At 45.9% G+C, this 24,079-nt stretch overlaps 1 protein-coding gene across 2 annotated transcripts; it reads left to right on the top strand.

Annotated features, from left to right (window-relative positions):
• The first annotated feature begins 1,329 nt into the window (after positions 1 to 1,329).
• On the top strand, positions 1,330 to 21,569 carry CARD8 (caspase recruitment domain family member 8). 2 transcript variants are annotated; one of them, XM_037494016.2, is made up of 9 exons: positions 1,330 to 1,525; positions 1,880 to 2,029; positions 8,604 to 8,703; positions 10,583 to 10,806; positions 13,438 to 13,700; positions 14,187 to 14,312; positions 16,147 to 16,288; positions 18,165 to 18,209; positions 18,605 to 21,569. In XM_037494016.2, coding segments are annotated over exons 1-9 (1,338 nt in total). In that variant the 5' UTR covers positions 1,330 to 1,524; the 3' UTR covers positions 18,892 to 21,569. The 2 variants fall into 2 exon arrangements, with proteins under 2 accessions (XP_037349913.1, XP_054545175.1); XM_054689200.1 differs by lacking the exons at positions 1,330 to 1,525; positions 1,880 to 2,029 and adding an exon at positions 3,831 to 3,952.
• Positions 21,570 to 24,079: the final 2,510 nt, after the last annotated feature.

Raw genomic sequence — 24,079 nt, forward strand, 5'->3', positions numbered from 1 at the left:
TAGGATAACAGCTGGTGTCCCAGAAACCTGGTGTCAGGAGAAAAAAACCCAAACTGATACCAAATGCCAGCCTCAGTTTCCCTCAGCCAATAAAAGGAAACAGAGTTTGAGGAAAGGAAAGTGGTTTAATTTGTCGACAAATGAGGAGGGCAGCAGCTTGTGTCTGAAAGACCGCCATCCTGCTGTTTGGCAGAGTGCAGCGTTATTTATACACAGGGAAAAAAGGGGAGATGGGCCGGTCTGCAAAGGGTAGGGTGACGGTGCAAGCACAGAGAAGGGTGGCTACCAGCTTGCTTTCTTCAACAACTGCTTTTTAACTCGTTTTCCTTGGAATGCAGGAAGACAAACCTGGCAAGCAAGGGGGAAATTGCAAGAAATAACAGAAAGACAAACTTGTTAAAGTATCTGAGAGACTGGTCATTTGTAACTGCATCAAAACCCCTCTTCCAGAATAAACTTCTCTATACATGGAGTCATAGGGTCCCCCATGGAGCCTCAAATTAATCTTCCTGACATCATCCCTCCTTTAGGGCAGCACTTCCAGCTCCTGGTGAATCTGCTGTCAGAATGTCCTCCAGTGTGTGTTGTCCTTTGAAAATAGATATAATCATTATATAAAATGTTGAAAGCTTACTATGAGCTTTTGCTTAATTTGAACCTCTTGGATGACTTAAGAGGGCCCCTTTAACAGGTGAGAAAACTGAGGTCCAAGGCAATGAATCAGTTACCCAAGGAGTCAGTGTCCAAGCAAGTCTGAGCTACAGCAACTCAGGCCTGGCCCCTCCAGCCCAGGTCAAGCCAGGCACCTCCAGAAACGATTCCTCAACAGGAAAGGGCCAGGGGATGTCACTCTGGCACCCGCTTTCCCCAGCTCTGCTTCACATGGGAATGTTGATTTGCTGAGCCCTGCGCTGCCTGCAAAGCAGACCTGGCCTGGAATATATACCTCAGTGACCCTCATATTTCACAGGATTTGCAATGGGGCTCAGGAAACCCTGAAAACCAGGCATGGCTGGAACAATGTTCCCTGGGTCGGCAGTAGTTTCATTTTGAGAGCTGCATTGCACCCCACACCCACCTCCCTAGAAAGCCCACACCCAGCTCTACATGCATGTTGCGGGGTGGGGGTTGGTGGGGCACCACTCTGAAGTCATCTGCACCTGTATGCTTCAGGGCTCCCTGCCCAGCATGGTGAGTACCCCAATTCCACGAATCTGGCCTGCCTGTGGAGGTGGATTTTGTGGATGTCCTGTTCCAAATCTTTGCCCTTAGCAGGACTGCCCTGACTCCTCCCCTCCCCTGGCGACACGCCAGTGTGATTTCCTTTCAGTGACTTCCTGCTCTGCTGCTTGAGGCCTGTTCTTCTCAGTTGGTGTCCCAGGGCCAGGAGAGGTCTGAGGAGACCTGGAGGTGGATACTCTGAGCTCGATCCCCTGAAACCCCCACCTTCTGTCAGCATCAAAGCTCCAGGCTAAGACCCCAGAGTCCAGGTCCAGGAGAGGGAAGACTCAGAGGACACAGAACAGTGAGTATCACCCCCACCCTCCTCATGCTCCCATTCCATCAGGGATCCTGAATAAGCCCCACCTCTCTCTCCTGGACCCCAGGTCTCCTGACCTTGTCCAGTGTCTCCCACTCCCCAGGGCTCCTCCTTACTATGGCTTTTCTACTCCTCCCTTCTCCTTCCTTCCCCAACACCACCTACTAGCAGGTTCCCTGGGGTGTGAGAAGCTGGGCTCTGAGTGAGTGCTGGGTAGGAGCTTCCCCAGGAGAGGAATGATCCCAGTGGAGGCTTGCGTTGGGAGATGGTGGGACCATGGGGACACAGTTCCCTGCCTGCGTCATGTTCCTCAATGGTACCCCCTCCCCTCCTCCACAGTGAATGTCCCTGATCCAGCTAAGGTTTTTGTGGACTGTGAAGACCAGGAGCAGCCGACCTCACACTTGTCCCAAAGGAGTGGGACATATGACCCAGAGGCACCCTTGTTGCTGCCGGCTCGTGCCCCAGTAGATAAGGCTTCTCCATCAAGTGAGTAGACAAAGTGCCCTCTGTCTGTGGTCAATCTTCTCTCCCCCCACCACCTCTACCGCCTCGGGCCCACCCCTGAACCCTCCTAGACCTTCTTCTAGTCAGTGACTGGGGTCCCCTATAAAGGGTGGATCTGGGACCAGAGGAGGCAGCACTTACAGGACCCCTCCTCTGCCAAGTGCATACCCAGCACCTCATGTGCCCTCACCTGCCCGAGAGGGGTGCTCAGAGCCAAGAGAAGAGGAGGCTGACATTCAGAGGGGCCCTGGGAGGGAGGGGGTAAGTGTCCTGTCAGCTCCCAGGGAGACTCTAGCCTGGCCTCCTGGATCTCCCCCTTCCCTGCTCCACCTCAGGGTCCCCATCTGTGACATGGGAGAGCAGGAGCCTGCGCTGTGGACTGTGTGAGGGTGAAGAGACCCCACGGTAAACACTCGGCACATACCTAACATCAAGCAGGTGCTCAGTACACAGGAGCCAGATGCTGCTGCTGCTGCTGCTGCTGCTGTGCTGCTGTTGCTCCAGCAGCCCCAGGGGGCAGAGGCTCTTTATGAGACAGGGAGACCTGAGGCTCAGAGAGGCATTGAAACTCACACAGGTAGGCGGAGACAGACCCAGGACAGGGTGTGCATATCCTGGGTCCCAGATCAGGGTATTTGTCCAGCAGTGTCTGTCTGAGTGTTGTTTTCCTGTGAGCACCAGGAGAGGTTGGGGGAGGGGACTGCAAAGGCTTCAGGGGTGTCACCTGCGCTCTCTTGGAGACACAAGCCCTGGGAGACAGAGCCATGGAACCCAGATCCACGTTCCTGGGCAGGGATGTCTCCTGCACCCGCTGCTGCTTTGAGAGATCCCCACCCCGTTCCCTCCTCCCCGCCGCTCACCATTGCTACCTCTTGACTTTGGTCATAACCTTGCAGACCAGTGTGACATGGTCTCTCACTTCCACTTTTGATTTGCATTTATCTGATATAAGTGATACTGAGCCCTTTTTGTGAACTTGATCATTTGCATATTGACTTTTAGAAAATGTCTCTTCAAATCTGTTATCAAATTTTAATTGGATTATTGATTTTTATTTTTTATACATTTTGGATATGAACTCCTTCTCTGGCATGTAATTTGCAAAATTTTTGCCTACGCCATGGGTTGTCCTCTCATTTTGTTGATCACTTCCTTTACTGCACAGTAGTTTTCCTTTGGATATAGTCCTACTTCTTTATTTTTAGTTCGGTCACTTTTGCCATAGACAAAAACATTGGCAGGACCAAAGTCAAGGAAATGTTTCTCTCTGTTTTCTTCTAGGATTGTTATGGTTTCAGATATCCCATTTGAGTTGTTAATCCATTTTTAATTGTGTTTTGTGCCATCTTCCACTTAATCAACAACCAATACAAATGGCAAGACACCCTTCAGCAGTAACCACCAGGAAACCTTGGAAAAATAAAGATTTATTACTCTACAATCCTTGGAATTTGCACACCACACCTGGGGCTACATAATGAGGCCACAAGGAGAGGGGGTAGGGGAGAGAGGGAGAGAGACAGAGAGATATCAGGCCTGGATTCTGCTTTTAGTGTGGTTGAGGTAGGGACCCAGTCTTTCATGATCTCTTTTTATTGCTTAATTGAAAACATAAGAGAAGAAATTGAAAGAATCAAAAGTGAAAAAGAAAGTGACTCAAATGGCCAGTTAATGAACTCAGCTAAGATCTCTAAAACAAAGGAAGCTCTATGCAGAAGTTCCACAGCTCTTTATCTGGTTGTGTGTCAGGAAATGTGCTTATTCAAAATAGTCTTGTTTGAACTAGATGCCTCTTTGTAGTGGACACTGAGGCAATCAAAGCTTAAGCCACTTGCTTAAGTAAAGAGCAGGCACTTGCTCTGTGTAAAGAGAAAACTCAGCTGTCAAGGATGTGAGCAGTGTAAGGTAAGGTGCCAATTTCATTCTTTTGCATGTAGACATCTATTGATAGTTTTCCCAGCAAAACTAATTTAAGAAATTAAATTTTTGCCATTATTATTCTCGGCTCTCTTATTAAATTTCAGTTGATCATATAGGCAAGAGTTTATTTCTGGGCTCTCAATTCTGTTTCATTTGTCTATGTGTCTATTTTAGACACCTACTCTTTTAATTGCTGCTGACTTTGCACCTTGGTTCATTCATTTTCTAGATCCTTAGGTATAAAGTTAGGTTACATATATCATTCTTTTATCTTAATGCACACATATATTAGTGTAAGCAGCCCCCCCAATCATCCTTGCTTTTGCTGCCTTCCACATGTTTTGGTGTGTTGTGTTTCCACTTTCATTCATTTCATGATTTTTTTTTTCTCATGTCATATCTTCTTTGACCTATTTATTTTTCAGGAGTATTTTTTTAATTAATTAATTTATTTATTTATTTATTTATTTATTTATATTTTACATAATTGTTCATTTTGGTACAATGTTTGCTTTCTTTTCTCATTTGTAGTCCCTATAGAATTTATTTTTTTATAAGATTTATTTATTTTTATACAAGAACCAGGGTACAGTCCAGATGCGCAGGAGGGTGAGAGGATGCACCAGAGACAGAGTGGGGGGCAGAACAGGCAGACTGACGAAATACACTGCTGAGGGGAGCAGCGGGTGAGACAAGAGAGGTCTGCTGCGCCATGTGGTATTCTCGCCAGCAGCTGGGAATCCAACACACACTGCAGAGGCTTTGGACAGCTTTACAGTGTGGTGCTCAACTGCCTGCACCACCTGGGAGGCCCTGTAGTCCCTATAGAATTTCCACCACCAATTCACACGTGCACCATCACCAAAGTCCCTTGTGCTTTTCCTGCACTCTTTTTGATCCCTCCTCTTCCCACTCCGTGGCAGAATGTCTTTAATATATATTGTGTGTTTATTTTTGTTTTGTTGCGCTTTTATTGTTATTATTTTTCCTGATATTATTTTTCCTGTGATTATTTTTCCCTGATCCCTTATTTAGTTCCCCCACATTCCTCTTATAAGTGAAACCATCGATATTACTCTTTTTCCTTCTAACTTATTTCATTGTGCATAATCCCTTACAGCTCCACCCATGTTGCTACGAATGGCATACGTTTATCTTTTTTGATTGCTGAATAATATTCCATTGTGGATATATACCACATCTTCTTGATCCAGCCATCTATTTTAGGGCATTTGGGTTGTTTCTATAACTTATTTATTGTAAATAGTGCTGCAATAAACATATGGGTAAATGTGTCCTTATTTATTGTAAATAGTGCTGCAATAAACATATGGGTAAATGTGTCCTTTTGAATTAATGTTTTTGTTAATTACTGCTGACTTTGCACCTTTGGGTAGATATGTAGGAGTGAAATTGCTGGATCATATGGAAGCTCCATTTTTAGTAGACTGAGGAACCTCCAGACAGCTTTCCATAGTGATTGGACCAGTTTGCACTCCCACCAGCAGTATAGAAAAGTTCCTTTACTCCACATCCTCACCAACATTTGTTGTTGCTAGTTATTTTAATATGTGCCATTCTCACTGGTGTAAAGTGGTATCTCATTGTGGTTTTGATTTGCATTTCCCTGATAATGAGGTATGTTGAACATATTTTCATATGCCTGTTGACCATTTGCTTTTCCTCTTTGGAAAAGTGTCTTTTTAGCTCTTCTCCTCAGTTTTTGACTGGATGGTTTACTTTGTTTTTGTTGAGTAGTGTGAGTACTTCGTAAATTTTGTGATCTGTCTTTTATAAGTTGTATGGGTGCAAAAATTTTCTCCCAATCCATAGGATGTCTCTTTGTTTTGGTTAATGTCTCTTTTAATGTACAGAAACTTATTAGTTTGATGTGATCCCAGATATTTAACTTTTCCTTCACTTTCCTTGCTTTGAGGAATGAGTCTTTAAAGATGTTACATAGATATATGTCATGTAATGTTATGGTTTCAGAGCTTATTGCAATTCGTTTATCCATTTTGAATTGATTTTTGAGGTAGTAGTCTAGTTTCATTCTTTGGCATATGGTGGTCCAGTTTTCCCATCACCATTTATTGAACAAACTTTCCTTGTTTCATTGCATATTCTTTGTTCCTTTGTCAAAGATTAGTTGTCTATATATGTGTGACTTTATTTCTGGGTTTTCTACATTATTCCATTGGTTTGTGTGTCTGTTTTTGTTTCAGTACCACACTGTTTTAATTACTATGGATTTGTAGAATAGTTTGAAGTTTGGGAGTATGATAGCTCCATTCTCCTTCTTTTTAGTCAGGAGAGTTTTGACTACTTCAGGTTTCTTTTGGCTCCATAATGAATTTCAGCAATATTTGTTCTATTTGTTTGAAGAATGTCATTGAGTTTTTTTTTTATCAGGATTGCATTGAATCTGTAAATTGCTTTTGGTAGGATGGCCATTTTAATAATGTTAATTCTTCCAATTCATGAGCAGGGGATGTCTTTCCATTTGTTTGTGTTTTCTCCTGTTTCTTTTAACAAAGTTTTATAATTTTCTTTGCATAGGTCACTCACCTCCTTGGTTAAGTTTATTCCAAGCTATTTAATTTTTTGCTTCAATAGTAAATGGAATGGTTTTCTTAATTTCTTCTTCTTCAGGTTGATTTTTTGCAATAGGAAGGCTACTGGTTTTTGTGCTCATTTTGTATCCTGCTACTTTATGAAACTGGTTTATTATTTTGTAGTTTTTCTGTCCTCCAGTTGATTTTTAAAACAAGTTTGCAATCATGCATCTAGAGGTATGTGAACTGGAGGAGGGCACAGGTGTGGGAAGCAGAAGCACAATAGGGACTTTTGATTCATATTAAAAACTTTCATTTATTTGGAGCTACTATATGACCCAACCATTGCACTCCTGGGAATCTACCCAAAGGACAGAAAAACATTAATTCTAAAGGATACCCGGACCCCCTATTTTATTGCAGCTCTATTCTCAATAGGTAAGATATGGAAACAACCCAAATGCCCCCAAATAGATGACTAGATCAGGAAGATATGGTATATATACACAATGGAATATTAGTGGCAATTAAAAAAAAAAAGATAAACCCATGCCATTTGCGGCAACGTGGACAGAGCTGGAAAGGATTGTGCTCAATGAAATAAGCCTGAAAAAAAAATATTGGAGGGTTTCACTTATAGGAGGAATGTAGGGGAACTATACAAGGTATCAATTCCAAACAAGACCTAGTATAGACTAGAATCCACTAATAAATTAAAAAAACAACTATAAATCAGAAACATTCTGCAGGTGATGGGGAGGGAGAGCCATCAAAACTGGAGAGAAAAAAGCACAAGGGAGACTATGGCGATAGTGCACAAGTGAATTGGTGTTTGGAAATTCACAGTTTTTACACCTGAGAGTAGAAAGCATACATTGTACAAAAAGGCAGAATGATATAAAATACATGTAAAATAAAAAAGATAAATTAAATTAAATCTTAGCACAAAAAATACTTTCATTTTTAACCAGAACAATGGAGAAATATATCAGGGATTCAGCAGTGATATGATGGGCCAGGCCCATGCTTAGGACGAAGGACTGAGAAGGACAAGAGCGAGTAACTCTACAGTGGTTCCAGCAAAGAGGCCAGGCTCTGGGATTAGGGTGGAGGCTGAGCAGGTGAGAGAAAGGAACAGAAAGAAGCATGTGTGAGGGAAGAGTTAGATGACACCCCAGTTTTGGTGAGGGTAGGTGGGTTAATGGGGGAAAGTTTCATAGAGACATGGAGTACAGGAGACAGGGAGGGATGAAGAATTCAAATGTGGATGAGTGGCTTGAAGCAGGGTGTGGAGACAGTCCAGCTTCCTCCCAGACCCCAGAGAGAGGGAACAACTCTGTGTCCAGGAAGCCAAGTGTGACGACCCCTGAGGAGAACCCCAGAGGAGGAGACATGAGTGATAACGCATCTGCCCTCGAGCAGCAGGGACCAGAATCAGAGAGTTTGAAGGAGCCTCATGGGGTGGTAGAGGGGCAGCAGAAGAGGAAGTTCATTCTCAACATTCCCCCTTCTCTGGTGTGGGGCGGGACAGGACACTCTCCTACAAGAGCCCTGCCCTTTGCAAGCTCTTCCACTGCTCCCACCAGGTGGGTTTCTGCTTTCATCTCCCCCAGCTTTGGTAGAAGCTCCTCTCCTAAACATCTGTCCCGTCTCAGATTCTGAACCAGGACCCACCTCCCAAGGCCCACTCGGGGCTTCTGAGGTCTTGGAATCACTTCACTGTGTCTGATAATTCACTTTTAGAGTACTATTCATCTCATAAGCTGCCAGCCTGGAGCATGTTGAGGAGAGCAGCCCTTAAGGACCAGGGGGAAAGGGGAGAGGGGGCAAAGCTGGATCAGAGGGCAGTGGGGTCAGGTCTCCTCAGCAGGCGCTTCATGGGCAGGAGTGGAGTCTGCAGCACACTCCCTGCCATGGTCCAGCAAACCAGATTTGCGTGGGGCCCCTCCAGGTTCCAGCTCTTGGGCGACAGGACAGCAGACAGGAGATCCTCGCATTGACCACTGTCATGCCTATCCCAGAGGGAAGCCCCAGTCAAGTAGCACAAGTAGAATCCTATTTGTCTTCTCTTGCCCCTTTAGGGGATCTGAACATGGAGACTCTGATGACCAAAGATGAGTTCTTGGGCCCCACAGGACATGTTGCTATCGAGGTGATTGACCAAGAAAAGAGCATGTACCGGTGAGTGAGGAGGGGGTGAGGGTGCTCTGCCTGGCTCTGTCTGGCTCTGTGACCCCCAGCACCCCACACTGGGTCCCCACACTGTCCCAGGGAATCCTCTCCACTAACAAGTCACCAGATAAGCAATAGGTTGAGATACTGGGTGATTACTATAATTATGCAAAAAGAGGTCTGTTATAAAAATTCAAAACCAGGAGGCTCCTTGGTGGCGCAAGAGGTTAAGTCTCAGCACAATGAAGGTATCAGCAGCCACTGCAGCACGAGTTTGTTCCCCTACCAAGAAGGTGACCCACATGCACAGCAGACCTCTCCTGTCTCACCTGCTGCTCCCCTCGGCAGTGTATTTCTTTTTTTTTTTTTTAAGATTTATTTATTTATTGATGCAAGCACTGGGTACAGTCAGAAGCGCGGGAGGGTGAGAGAATTCACCAGAGCCAGAGCGGGGAGCAGAGCAGGCAGAAGGACCGAAGTACACTGCTGAGGGGAGCAGCGGGTGGCAGGAGAGGTCTGCGCACCATATGGGACCCTTGCCGGCAGCTGGGGATCAAACTGGTGCTGCAGAGGCTGCAGGCAGCTTCGCAGCCCAGCACTCAACCACTGCGCCATGGGGGAGGCCCTTCTCAGCAGTGTATTTCAATGGATCTGCCTGTTCTGCTCCCTACACTGTCTCTGGTGATTCCTCTCACGCCCTGCCTCCCCCACCACATACACACACCTCATGCTTACACCCCAGTTCTTATGTATAAATAAATAAAATAAATATTTTTTTTAATTCCAAACAAAACCTAGTATAGACTAGACTCTGACATTTACTCATAACCCAGCTTCCATAACTGATGTGTCAAATTTGTTTCAAATGTTGACTTACCCACTTTTTTGTCATTGTACAGTATTTCAAATCTATGAGAGCAGGTGGTTTTAATTCTTAAATATTTATGATGCACTTTTTAAAAATACAAATACTTTTTATGCCAAAACACAGTGCCATTGCCACACCCACAAAGTTTACAATAAGTCTTTCATGATAGCCAGTATATATTCAAATGTACTCAGTTGTCTATAGTTTGTCCTGCAGGTGGTTTGCTCAACAGGCTCCAAAGCAGACACATTCTGTTTGGTTTGTTGTGGCTATTAAATCTCATTTAATATAGTTTCATTATATGCTCCCGTTTTATTAATATCCACTATGTGCTCGCTACCAAACTAGTAACAGGGAACCCAGAGGTGAAAATGCAATACTGTCCCCTAAGGGTTCCCAGTCACAAGGAATAAATGTCTACAGTCATGATTATGGTTTCTCACATAATACATTGTCCTTGACAAATGCGAAGTCAGTGGCACCGATTTTCTCAGCTGAAAAGTAATGTCATTCCCAACTAACACTACAGAAATTGGCATCCAGGGACCACACCATTGCCACATTTAGAAGCTCCATAAATTGTTTCCATCCTCAAGTGTTTATCATTGATATTAGCATGTTGATTGTTATTCTTGACAAATGATCCCCTTAAAGACAAGAACACTTTCCTGTTTTATCATCATTATCATCAATGGAGAAACAACTAATCACTCCAGGCATAGATTAAGGTGTCCCCATGACACTGTCACTCATTACACAACTCTGAGTAGATGCTGAGAGATGTCATTGTAGTCCCTGTTTACAGATGAGAAAAATGAGGAGAAAGAGGTGTGATGACTTGCTCAGAGATTCACTGTGAGCCTAGTGCACAGGAGACTGGGCTCACACTCGTACACATCTGATTCCAACCTGCAGGCACACAGCCGCATCTGTTGCGCCCTGCAAGGGATCTGGCATCCAGCAGGGGCTCATGAATTTGTGTCGAGTGATTCAGGGTCTACCTCTCCTCACTCTTCCCAGAGTTCACTTCCCCACGGCCGGCTCCTACCACTGGCCCAACACAGATCTCCACTTTGTGGTGAGAAGGCCAGTGACCATCGAGATTGAATTCTGTTCCTGGGACCCATTCCTGGATATGATTGACCCTGAGGAAAACCTGACAGTGGCAGGCCCTCTGTTTGACATCAAGGCTGAGCCAGGAGCCGTGGCAGCTGTGTATCTGCCTCACTTTGTGTCCCTCCAAGGTAAGCAGAGAGAGGGTGGAGGAAGGTGGTGGGGGTAATAAAAGGCTAGCAAGGGACTTCTGATGGAGATGTCCTGGGGAAGGTGGCTTCCTTACAGAGACTGAATGAGGCTAATGAAAGTGGAGACAGCTTTTTCCTCATTCCATTATGCTCTGACCTATATTTTTTGAAACATTCTTTTCTCCCAGCACCATAATTACTGGAAAGTTTTCCTAAATAGAACTAGTCTCCACAACAAAAATAACACCTAGTATCGCTTTTATATAAGTTGTGTCAATCAGGCTACCACACAGGAAAAAATGATACACTCAGTTGAGATTTTTCAAGAGATTTTCAAAAACAAGACTATTTGCAAAGTAAGGCTACATGAGCTAACAGGAATGTTAGGGTTCCTAGGGATGAGCAACCAATGGAAGATTATTACTACTCCCACAGACTGGGAGAAAAACCGTGTCACCAAAATACATTTGTCATCTAGAGCCATGAAAGAGGGGCTTCCCAGTAGAAGTACTTACAAAGGGTAGCATAGTTATCCCAACCTCTCTCACCTACAAAGACTTCCCACAGATAAAATTCCAAGAAGTATATGCTTAGAGTGAAATATTTCTTGATCAGTAAACAAGACTCCACAAGTGGGGACCAGTGGAAACTGTAGGGATAGAAACAGTCCCATAAAGATTTTAGACACTGAAATTTCTAGAAATATGACACATAATAAACATTTCAAATGTTTAAAGAAACGGTCTTTAAAATATGACCTAGAAGCAACATATCAATGAAAACTAATAAATTTAGTTTTGAAACAAACTAAATTGACAGAAAATATGATAAACTATAAACTAGAAGATGAAATATTGTGAAGGATATCATAAAACTACCTAACAGATTGAATGGGAATTCCAGAAAGATATAAGGAAAAATGGAGAAGATGTAATATTCAAGGAAATTTCTAGAATTCTAAAATTCTAGCTATGTGACTTGTTAGAATGAGAAAATAAAAAAACAAGATTGAGACAGAGAGAGATCACTAATACATCCATTATATTGAAACTAAAAAATTTCAAATCAAAGGAAATCTTCCAGCAGTCAGAAATTATCTAGTAGTACTTCAATTGTACTGACAGCTGATTTTTATTTGAAAACAATGGAAGTCAGAAGACAATGAAATATCATCATTGTGCTAAAAAATAATTGTCATCAAGAATTAAAGGCATAGGGCCTCCCCGGTGGTGCAGCGATTGAGCACTGGCTTGCGGGGCTGCCCGAATCTGCAGTGCCAGTTTGGTCCCCAGCCGCCAGCGAGGGTCCCACATGGCATACAGACCTCTCCTGCTGCCCGCTGCACCCCTCAGCAGTGTATTTCGTTGGTCTGCCTGTTCTGTTCCCCGCTCTGTCTCTGGTGAATTCTCTCACCCTCCCCTGCTTCTGACTGTACCCCAGTGCTTAAATAAATAAATGAATAAATCTTTTTAAAAAAAGAATTAAAGGCATAATTTGCTTTTGAAGAAGGCAAAATAGACATTTTAAAACAAGATATCTTTCACAAATGAATCCTAACTAAAGGAAATTCTAAAGACTGTTTTCAGCAAAAGGAGAAGGTAAGAGGAACAGTAAGACCTCTAAGACAGAATCATTAACAAAGATACTGAGAAATATATAACAAAACATTGACTGGGTAAAGCAATAGTAGTAATGTTTGACAAGTGGGGATTTAAAAGAAAGACAGAAAATAAATGCCAATGAAATGGGACCTCTCTCTGAGGCATCCTACCCACACCTGGTCAGATTTCTTGTAATCAAATAAATTCTGGTTGAATTAGGCAGAAAAGAATATATAGGGTGATTATTGGCTAGCTTGGGGACTTTACGGAAGATAAGGCAACAAGCTTTTAATGAAAGGCTGACCGGCTTGATGGTAAGAAAGAAAGCTGAGAAACTAAGAACACAAGGAAGCTCACTCCAGGAAACCTACTCACAGACCTCTGCTGCAGAAACGGTTACTGCAGGACTATCCTTCCATGGGGGTCACAGACTCCTCACTCCACTGCTGCTGCCAAAACCATCTCTGTCTTTTCATCTGTGCTTCACCCCTCAAGGTGCTAGTTGGGAGCATCCACTTAGCACAGGTGTCATGCACCTGTGTCACAGCTACCAGGGAGGTCAGCTTCCCAGGGGGAGATGCATCCTCCTTCCTGCCAGGAGTCACATCATAGTGGAGGACAGAAGAGGGGGTTCATTCCCCAAAACAAGAGTTTGAAGTGTACATGACTGGGTCATTCCATTTCCCCACTGTCCTTGTGTCCTCCTTGTTCCACCTGTCTGGAGTCAAACTACCAGCACCACTCCAAATCTTCATGATTACAAAATGGTCCCCAGCACCTGCCACCAGGGCACCAAGCTCATTTTCAGCTTCAGGACTAGGGGTTAGTCCCATGTATGTTAGTCCAGGGTTTGCTTGTGGTGCTCTACCCAAGAGGTGGTGTTGCCCTCAGCTCCCAAAGACCCCAGTTCCAGACAAGCTACCTCACCTGATGGGTCACACAGGAAGGCCTGCATCCTGGGACACGCGCCTCTGCCAAGCCTGCAAAGTGAGGGCACCACATTCTCACCTCTCACATCCTTTCCTGACAGGCGAGTATGTGGACATATCCCAGTTCCATGTGGCCCACTTCAAAGAGGAGGGGATGCTGCTGGAGGAGCCGGCCAGGGTGGAGGCGTGTTACACAGTCCTGGAGAACCCCAGCTTCTCCCCCATGGGAGTTCTACTGAGAATATTCCCAATTGCCAGGAATTTCATCTCCATCAACTCCATTGTGATGCTCTACCATCACCTCCGTCCTAATGAAATCAACTTCCATCTCTACCTGATCCCAAATGACTGCACCATTCGGAAGGTGATACTCAGACCAGAAAGGCCAGCTCATGCTGCAGACACCCAGAGAGCCCCCAGGACGGGTCCACTGAATAAGAATGTGTCTGCCAAGTAGGAGCCTCTAAATGGGTGAATCATCCTGCTCAGACACACACTGCTGTCCTGTCTCCCTAAAGTCTCTACATGGGTTTGTTGCTCCATCCTGCACTCTGGACAGCCCTTCCAGAGGTCAAAAGATGGGAGGGCTCCCTGCCCAGACTGTCACCTTCCCCCACCCTCACCTTCTCTACAGTGACCTGATTCCCACCCTGAACACAGCAGAGGATGAGTGTGGGCTCCTGTGTGGCAGGGCATGGGGTGTGGGAGGCAGGGGTGGTATAGACACTTCCACCCACACAAACGCACAGAAGCCCCTCCTCACTTTACTCAGTCCATGTTCAGAACAAAGGGCAGGATCTCTAAGACAGAAGCCCCTCCTCCCTCGACCACTGTTCTCTTTGCCCCTTAGGCCATAGATGATGAAGAAAAAGAGTCCCAGTTTGTGCAAATACGCAAGCCGCCTCCACAGGCCGAACTCTATTTGGGCTCCCGCTTCACCGTGTCTGGTTCAAAGAAGATGGAGATAATGCCCCAGGTGAGCAGCCCATGCTCCCCCCTCATTAGACTCAGAGGTCATGCTTGGAAACACCTGTGGGGCAGGTCTCAGAGCTCCCCAGGGACAGGGTGTACTGGGGTGAGGCTGACAGAGAGTGGGGTTTGGAGGACAATTCTTGAGATATTGAGGGAGAAGAAAGTCGTGGGAGGGAGAGTCACCTGCGGAACAGAGACAATGATGGAGTCTAACTCGGAGTCATGGGAGCGGCTGGGCTATAGGGGGCCCTGCCCTCAGCCATAACCACAGGAAATGTGCTGGATCTGAACTTGTTGACTTGAGAGAACACACAGCATGGGGAGCCATGGTGCCCCAAGGCCAAAGGTGTCAGAACGAAACTATTATAGGGTTTGGCCTTGTTTGAGTAAGTTTTAAGGTCTAAGGAATGGAGATTTGCTCTGGATTGACTTTATGGGGAGAGGGCTTTGCTCATAGGTGAATTGTATGTCTTGAGTTGGGAAACATGAATGCAAGGATGAGGCCTTTGGATTTCTCGCTGCATCAGCAGCACCCAGGGTCAAGAGCCCTGGCTCAGCTGACCCACAGCAGGCCCCAGTGTCAGCCGGGTGCTGTCGGAGACAAAGTGGCTCAATGAGCAAGACAGACGAGTCACTGCCCTGGAGAATTTGACATTCTGGCAGGTGAAACCTATGTAAATAATTAAAAATTGACCAAAACAGATGAAAATACAACCACAACACATCAGAGTCTTGGACTATTTTTAGTGGAGTCTAAGGAGGTTAACATTTGAGTTGAGACCTGGATGCTAAGAGAGGTTTGGGCACAGAGACATCTTGAGCAGAGACATTCTGGAGCACAGGGACAGATGTGGGAGGAAGACGATCTCTCAGATGACAAGAAGGAGGCCAAGGAGTGTAAGGGAAGAGCTTGGTGGTGTAATGAGGGAGGAGGAAGAGATAAGAGGGTCAGACAAGAGGCGCAGGTTGCCCAGGACCCATCCTCTCTCTCGCTCCTGATGTTGGGTCGTGTGTTGCTCTAAGTGCAAGACAAGCCCTTACAGATGACAAACAAGAAAATACAAGCCCTCCGTTAAAATGCTCCTGGTTGTTGGGAAGCAGTGGATGAGAGGAGGGCAGAGTAAAAGTGGAGACCAATAGAGGGATCTGCACTGCTGCAGGCAGGAGGCGGTGGGAGTTTGACTAAGGACATAGCAGTAGTGGAGGTGGAGAGAAGGTGATAGACTCAGTGTATGTGCTGCAGAAAGAGCTAATAGGATTTTGTGAATCAGCCGCAAGTGGGGAGATAAAGGAAGGCTTTAAGATGATTCCTAAATAGGGACCTGAGTGATCAGTGGGTGATGAGGCCATTTCCTATGTTTGAGGCAAAGTGGAGAAGGAGCCGCTGGAGAAAGAGTTGGGCATCAAGATTTCAGTCTTGAATGTGATGTAGGAGAGGGATGAATGCAAATATTCTGCTGATGGAAACTGGATCAAGTTTCAAATTCATTCCAAAGACATGCTTTAGATTAAAGAGGTCAGGGTTTGGGGTTTAAGATGGAGGTGATAAAGGAACGATAATCTGGAAAAGATGGAGAAACATGGCTCTGGTCTGGGAGATGTGGTCACTACAGTTCAGGATGAGTCCTGACTCATCCATGGGTTACCCAACTATTTTATCATCCTTCTGAGTCAGGAATTGTGGAAAATTAGGAAAAGTACAGAGTGAACCTAGAAATTCATTTTGAGACAGATCATCTGAGTATCCCTAGAGGACTGAGTAGGATCAAGAAGGTGTCAGAAAGACAACCTGCAGGATGAACAGTGACTTTTCACACAACTGGTCTTTCTCTACTCAGGAACTGGAGCTCTGCTATCGGAGCCCCAGGAAGACCCAGGTCTACAGTGAGATCTCCGTTGGACATTTGGAGTCAAATGTCCGGCTGCAAATAAAGAACAAGGAAGATGGGACTGTGGTGTGGGAGGCCTTTGTGAGACCAGGTAAATCAAGACAAATCCAGACGGCTCAGATGTGGGAGAAAGTCAACGTGTGTGTGTGTGTGTGTGTGTGTGTGTGTGAGAGAGAGAGAGAGAGAGAGAAAGAGAGAGCGAGAGAGAATAAATTTTCAGTTTCCAAAGGAGAAGAAAGAGCCTTAAAAAGTTATTTGGTTTTTCTAGTTCTGTAGCACAGGCATGGCAATAATGTGAATTACAGTTAATCAGAATCTAAGCCCCATGGACCATCCCACACACCATCATGTCCCCACACAGTCCTTGAATTAACAGTTGTTGACATCCTCAAGGCCTTTGGCAGTTTCCTGTGATAGCTTGGACATAAGATGAAAGAATGAGAATTAGCAACATACAGGGTTGCATGGATTAAGTCAACTTTGGCAACATCAAATGCTCTAACCTGAGTCACTCAGCTATTTTCAAGGCAGAAACAGGAAATTGAATAGAGAACCTTCAAGATTTGGGAGAAACTTCACAATCTCTTGGTCCAGCACCAATAACACCAAGACACAAAACCCCCTAAACAGGCCTTGTAGAGACAACCTGTGGGAATGTGGGGAACCTGCCTCCTGCGCTGCCACCCACAAGCACAGCGAGGAGGAAAGAGGGTGACTCGACTCCGCCCTGGCTTGGGAGCCTCCACAGCTGTGAACCAGCCAGCCCCGGGCAGGCCTGGGTTTGAGTCTCGCTCCGGCTCTTACTTGCTGGCTGATCCTGGGAAATTTACTTCACCCCTTGGAGCCTCAGGTGCCTCCTGTGTAAAATGAGGATCAGATTGTCTTGCTTAAGGGCTGCTGAAAGCTTAGACACAGTGATCTTTGCACATGTCTTGTTCAGTGGGCCTTAATAAACAGTAGCACCCTGATGTTCTCCCTCACAGTAAGATAGTTTCCTCCTCCTCTCAGTCTTCTCTGTCCCCAGAAGCTGACAGAAGAATCTGTCCCTTCCCAAGGGAAAGCCCTTAGATGCATGAAGGACATGACCCCAGCTTCCTTGCATGTCCTCTTAGGAAGCTGACATCCCTGGCTCTGTCCATCTTTCCCTTGGTTGTCAAACTCTTTGAGATTCAGTCTCCTTCCTCGGCAGATGCTCCGTCTGTGGCTTGGTCAGGGGGATTCTGAGACCACCCGTCATCGTGGAGGATGTGGGACACCCTCCCTCCTTCATCCAGATGAACCCCGTGCTCCAGCACCACACCTGAGCTCCCCTCTCCCTAGGCCCCTCCCTGCATCAGGTGATCCTGAGTGTGGTCTGTCAGCTCCCAGGTCTCGTCCACATGAGGGATGTGGGTCCCTCCCCCTTCTAATGCAGGTCATATTTAAGACGGTTAATTTGTTGTTGGCTAAGTCATTTTTCCTATTGAAATGTACAAATACTTCCATGAGATTAGTTTTTCCTGATCTTAGCTTTTCGTTCTGGCATGCAAATCCAGAACAAAGTGGATCTGATCTAGGAGATTCTAGAGGTCCATCCAGGACAAGTGGGTAAATTTCTGCTCAGATACCAGAGCTCAAGTAGATTAAGTAAGGGACATGGTGAGTTCTCCACCGGGATCTATTTAGGCTGAGACTGGATTAAACCATGTCAGGGCTATTGTGAGAGAAATTACTGTTACTCAATGTGTCTCTGTCTCTTCCTCCCTCTCCTTCTCCCTCATTTTGACATTTCGGCCTCCATTGCCCGTTTGCCTACAGAAAAGATTGACCTAGATGATCTCTGAGATCCCTTCCAGCCTTATGCCAGATTCCATCACAATCTGTCTGTAGTTTATTATCAGAATCACAGGCTCTCAGAAGGGGTAACGACTGGGGATCATGTGGTCTAATACCCCACACTGTTCAAATGCTTTTCTCTGTGTCCTCAGGAGACCTCAGACCTGCAGCCGCACTGGATCCTCCAGGCCTAACAGGTCAGTGTCAGCTGTGAGAGACACGGGAGCCAGGGGCAGATCTGGGCACACCATGTGGCTCTGGAGGGAGGGAAGAGACCCTGCAAGCCCACAGGGGCAGGCCCTGGAGAGTGGTGTGGGGTGGGCAGGCCCCTCCTGTCCCTACTCAGCCAATGGAGCCTGAACCTCTACCGGAAGCCCAGTGCCTCCTCAGTAACTGTGCTCCACTCCCAGCTCAAGGAGAGTGCTAGGCTGGATGCTGACATGAGGGAGGGTGGAGGTATATTCATGGTGGCTGGATGCATCATGGGAGAGGGCCGGGTGCAGAGGAAGTGATGGAGATGCTTGAAGTGGGGCCAGGGCAGGCTGCAGTGGGAACTGCTCTTGATTCACTGTGGCCTCACCATCACCCCCAGGCGCACCGAGGACGACACACTTCGTGGACCAGTATCGAGCGCAGCTAGTGGCTCGAGTAACATCAGTGGACCCCATCCTGGACAGGCTGCTTGGGAAGGTGCTGAGTGAGGAGCAGTATGAGATCATCAGGGCCGAGGCTACCAAGCAGGGCCAGATGCGGAAGCTGTTCAGCTTCAGCAGGTCCTGGGACCGGGCCTGCAAAGATCGCCTCTACCAGGCCCTGATGGACATCGAGCCTTACATAATTAAGGATCTCTTGGGGAATAGGGACAGTGGAGGACACTGAGGGGTTCCTGCAGAGCTTGGCAGGTGACCTCTGCACACCTGCTGTGAGTTCTGGCTCTCCTGATCTCTCTTGAGTCCCAGTTTCTTCATCTCTAAACAAGTGGCATCTGAGTTGCCTTCTCATTGTAAAGTTATGGACTCTGATGACCCTCTGCTGGCCAGTGATGTCCATACCCTCAGGTGCTATCCAGGCACCCAGGCTGTCTGGGTGACAGCACCTCAGGGAATGACCTGCTGGAGCTTGACTTGAGGACCTGGTAGGACGTCCCCCAGAGCCTATGTGGTGTGACCCTCCCTGGGCATCCAGAGGAAGGGTAGGGGACATGGCACTGGCCACTTCTGGCTGAGACAATGACAATGGACACCTTGGGGGCTTTGAATGATATGTGATAGCAACAAAACCAGATTTTTCACTTCTCTATGTTGAACTCCTATTTTCTGTATGTTCTGTTGTCTGTGCTGTAACTGGAGTCTAGGTGGGTCCCGGAGCCAGGAGAGGGTGAGGCAGAGCCTCAGGGGATAGAGGCGAGGTCCCAATTTAGATGTCTCCTCCTATGGAGACACGTCTTGATCCGGGCTCAGGTGCCACTGCCCTGAGCCCCTGAGGCACCTGTGTCCCCACCTGAGCACCAGCATATGGCCTTGTCCCTCCTGCTTCGCTGCTGGTCTCTAAGTAATGGTCACAAACGTTGCAGGGCCCACCCATCTTCAATGACCCTCCATTCTGTTACAGATTCTGGTGGGTCTTTTCTGGTTGCTACCAAATAATGCCAAGCAAGTTTGGAATAAGCCATGTGTCTGGGGCACCATGTGTGATGAATGCCATAGTGATCAGGCAAGCATTTTCTGGGGCATCTGGGTTTACATCCACGTGGTTGGGATACGTCTGAATAATTCTTTCAAGGACTCCAATGGATCCTCATTAGCTCCTTGTTCAAGTGTAATATTTTGTTAAAATTTTTTTGTTTGGGGATTCCCTGCTGCAGTCCAACCAGTAAACATTTTTTATACAGTTCTAACATTGCCATTCCTCCATTGTTGGGGTCCCACTCGGGATCCACCACTGGGACAACCATCTCTGGATCTGGGGATTCTCTGTCCTGTTCGTGGAGATGGTCAGCCTCCTCCCTGGCTTTCCTGAATACCATTCTCTGCTCATCCAGAGTCAGCAAAGTTTGTAGCATGGACTGTATATCTGCCCAGTTAGGGCGGAGGGAGAGGAAGATAGAGGCAAACAAGTTTGCCATCCTCTTAAGAGTCTGTCAGTACAAGGGGACAGAGCTTCTCCAATTCAGGAGCTCCACGGTGCTAAAGGGATGGTGTGGCCAAAAGTGCCAAACAGGTCGCCCATGTTCATTCAAACCACCCATCGGCATCTGTCAGAGAGGAAACTGTCCTGCCTCAGGGTGACCCTTCCTGCCAAAATGGGTGCTGAGTCTAGCGTGGGGAGGAGACACCATCTTAGTTTCCTCCCTAGAGGGCAGTGGAGGCTGTGAAGCCTCAGGAGTCTGCAAGGGAGGGGCCTTGTCACATGGAGAAAAACCTCTGTCCTGATGTATTTAAGGTATTTAACATGTGATAATCCTCCTCTTCTAACTCTGCCCTCTGGCAGTCCTCATGGGAAGGGGAAGGTTTATCCCTTCTCTGTGCCATCAGCCAAGCCTCTGCCACATGCAGTTTATGGAGGGCAGCCGGTAACTGGTCCTGCATGCTTTTAAAAGCTGACTCAAAAACTGTATGGTTTTCATCCCTCATACTCTTAATAGTTACATCAAGTGCCCAAATTTGTTGCTGCACATTCTCAGTATGTGAATTAGAACATCTACCTCTCATAGAACAAAGAACGTAGCAAATGGCACTGATACACATTACCAAAAAACACCCAGAAGCACAGATTGTAAAGTAGGGATGGCCTATAAACCACCTATGTATGTATACAGAAGTTAAATCATATGCCATATATCAGGTTTTATCAAATTATTTATATTTATAAAACTGGTGGTAATATTTAATGGAAAAAGTCTACTTAAACTCAAGGCCAGAAAAAACTGAAAGAACTCAAGCTAGGGATAAAACTGTGTAAGCTCATGGTTGAGGCCATGTTTCGGTCAAAAACACACCCAAAAGAGAGAGCTGTGCGCAAGGAATAAAAGCAGACTTTCCAAGACTTGAGAAAGATTACACTGTTGTCCTGCAGACCTAGTGCGCTTATGGTGAACAATGCAAGGAAAGTTACTTTGGGCTGGTCAACCACAGGTGTAACTTGGTCAACCATGTTGGGTGCCAAACTGTTACAGGGCAACCCTGATATAAAACAGGTTGCCTGACTGTGGGTCCTCACTTGTGTGCTTAAAAGGGACTTACACTGCAGGCACACACAAAAAGTTTATTTACAAGGGAAGGGAATGAGGAAATGTACAACTCAGGAAGAAAAGAAGGAGATAAAGTCTTAAATGGGGCCTCCCTGATGGCGCAAGGGGTTATGGAGCTGTCCACAGCCACTGCAGCATGAGTTCGATCCCTTGCTAGGGAGCTACACACATGGTCCAGCAGAACCCGCCTGTCTTGCCCGCTGCTCCCTTCAGCAGTGCATTTTGGTAGATTTGCCTGTCCTGTTCCCCACTCTGTCTCTGGTGAAGCCTCTCACCCCCCAGCATCTCTGACCTGTACCCCAGCTCCTGTATGTATAATAAATAAATCTTTTTTTTAAAAAAAAAGAATATTTGTGAAGTAAGGCTGTGTGCGCTAACAAGGAATGTTAGGGCTCCTAGGGACGAGCAACCAATGGAAGGTCATTACTGCTTCCGCAGGCTGGAGAAAAAGCATGTCACCAGAATATATGTGAGATCTGGAGCCGTGAAGAGGGGCTTCCCAGTAGAAGTACTCACAAAGGGTAGCACAGTTATCCCAACCTCGCTCACCTACAAAGACTTCCCACAGATGAAATTCCAAGAAGTATATGTTCAGAGTTAAATATTTCTTGGTCAGTAAACAAGACTCCACAAGTTGGAACCAGTGGAAACTGTAGGGACTAGGATCAGTCCCATAAAGATTTTACGCATTGAAATTCCTAGCAACATGACACATAATAAACATTTCAAATGCTTAGAGAAATGGTCTGTAAAACATGAGCAAGAAGCAATATACCAATGAAAATTGATAAATGAAGTCTTGAAACAAACTAAATTGACAGAAAATCTGATAAACTGTAAAGTAGAAAATGAAATATTGTGAAGGGCATCATAGAAATACCTAAAATTGAATGGGAATTCCAGAAAGATATAAAGAAAAATAGAGAAGACGTGATATTCAAGGAAATTTCCAAAATTGCCAAAAGATGTGACTTGTTAGAATGACAAAATAGAAAAACAAAAGTGAGAGAGAGAGAGGACTAATACACCCATTTTATAGAAACTAAAGAACACCAAATCTAAGGAAGTCTTCATAGCAACCTGACAGTATCCAGCAGGTACTTCAATTGTACTGAGCTGATTTTTAAATAGCAACAATGGAGGGCAGAAAACAATGAAATATATCACTGTGGTAAGAAAATAATTGTCATCAAGTATTAAAGGCAGAATTCACTTTTTAAGAAGACATTTTAAAATGTCTATTTTGCCTTAAGTAGACAAAAGCAAAATAGATATTTTAAAACATGTTTCACAAATGAATCCTCACCAAAAAAAAAAAAAAAATGGTAAAGAATGTTCTCAGGCAAAAGAAGAGCCCACAGGGAAGGTAAGAGCTGTAAGGCAGAATCATTAGCAAAGATACTGAGAAATATATAGGTATATATATTGCAAAACATTGACTGTAATTGACAGTAATAATCTTGACAAGTAAGGATTTAAAAGAAAGAGAGAATTGAAATGCCAGTCATAGCAAATGGCAAATCTGTCTGTGGCATCAGAGGTCTTGCAATCAAATCAATTCTGGTTGATTTAGGCAGAAAAGAATGTATCAGGTGATAGGGGCTAGCTTGCACGCTTAACAAAAGATTAGGCAACAAGCTTGTAGTGAAAGGCTGGGAGCCTTAGGTAAGTAAGAATGCTGAGAAACCAAAACATCGGCAAGGTAACGCCAAGAAAAATATAGACAGACCACTCCTGCAGAAACAGCTACAGCCAGACTATCCTTCCATGGTGCTCACAGACCCCTGACCCCACTGCTGCTGCCAAAACCATCCTGACTTTTCATCTGTGCTTCCCTGCCTCAAGGTCCTACTTAGGGGCATAAACTTATCAAGGTGTCGCACATGTATCTGCAGGAAGGTCAGCTTCCCAGCGGGAGGTGCGACCTTCTTCCTGCCAGAAACCACATAATGGTGGAGGACAGAAGAGGGGGTTCGATCCCCAAAACAAGAGTTTGAAAAGTGGATCTGAATGATTACCAAACACTTGATAAATGTACAAAGCCCTGGATCATTCTATTTCCCCAATGTCCTTGTGTCCTCCTTATCCCACCTGTCTGGAGTCAAATCTACCAGCATCACTCCAAATCTTCATAATTACAAAGGCACCCCAGCACCTGTCACCAGGGAACCAAGCTCTTTCTCAGCTCCAGGACTACGGTTTGGTCCTAGGTGTGAGTGTCACTCCAGGGTTTGCTTGTGGTGCTCTACCCAAGAGATGGTGTTGCCCTCAGCTCCCAAAAACCCCAGTTCCAGACAAGCTGCCTCACCTGATGGGTCACACAGGAAGGCCTGCATCCTGGGACACCTGCCTCTGTCTGCCAAGCTTGCCAAGTGAGGGCACCACGTCCTCACCTCTCAAATCCTGTCCTTGACAGGCGACAATGTGGACATCTCCCGATTCCATGTGGCCCACTTCAAAGAGGAAGGGATGCTGCTGGAGGAGCCAGTCAGGATGCAGGCATGTTACGTGGTACTGAGAGCCCCAGCTTCTCCCCCATGGGAGTCCTACTGAGAATATTCCCAGTTACCAGGAATTTCATTCCCATCACCCCCACTGTGATGCTCTACCATCACCTCTGTCCTCATGAAATCAACTTCCATCTCTACCTGATCCCAAATGACTGCACCATTCAGAAGGTGATACTCAGACCAGAAAGGCCAGGTCATGCTGCAGACACCAGTGCACCCAGAGAGCCCCTAGGATGGGTCCACTGGGAATAAGAATGGGTCTCTACCAAGTAGGAGCCTCTAAATGGGTGGATCGTCCTGCTCAGCC

Source organism: Talpa occidentalis, unplaced genomic scaffold, assembly GCF_014898055.3.
Source record: "Talpa occidentalis isolate TD23 unplaced genomic scaffold, MPIMG_talOcc4v2.1 talOcc4.7, whole genome shotgun sequence".
Classification (NCBI taxonomy): Eukaryota; Metazoa; Chordata; class Mammalia; order Eulipotyphla; family Talpidae; genus Talpa; species Talpa occidentalis.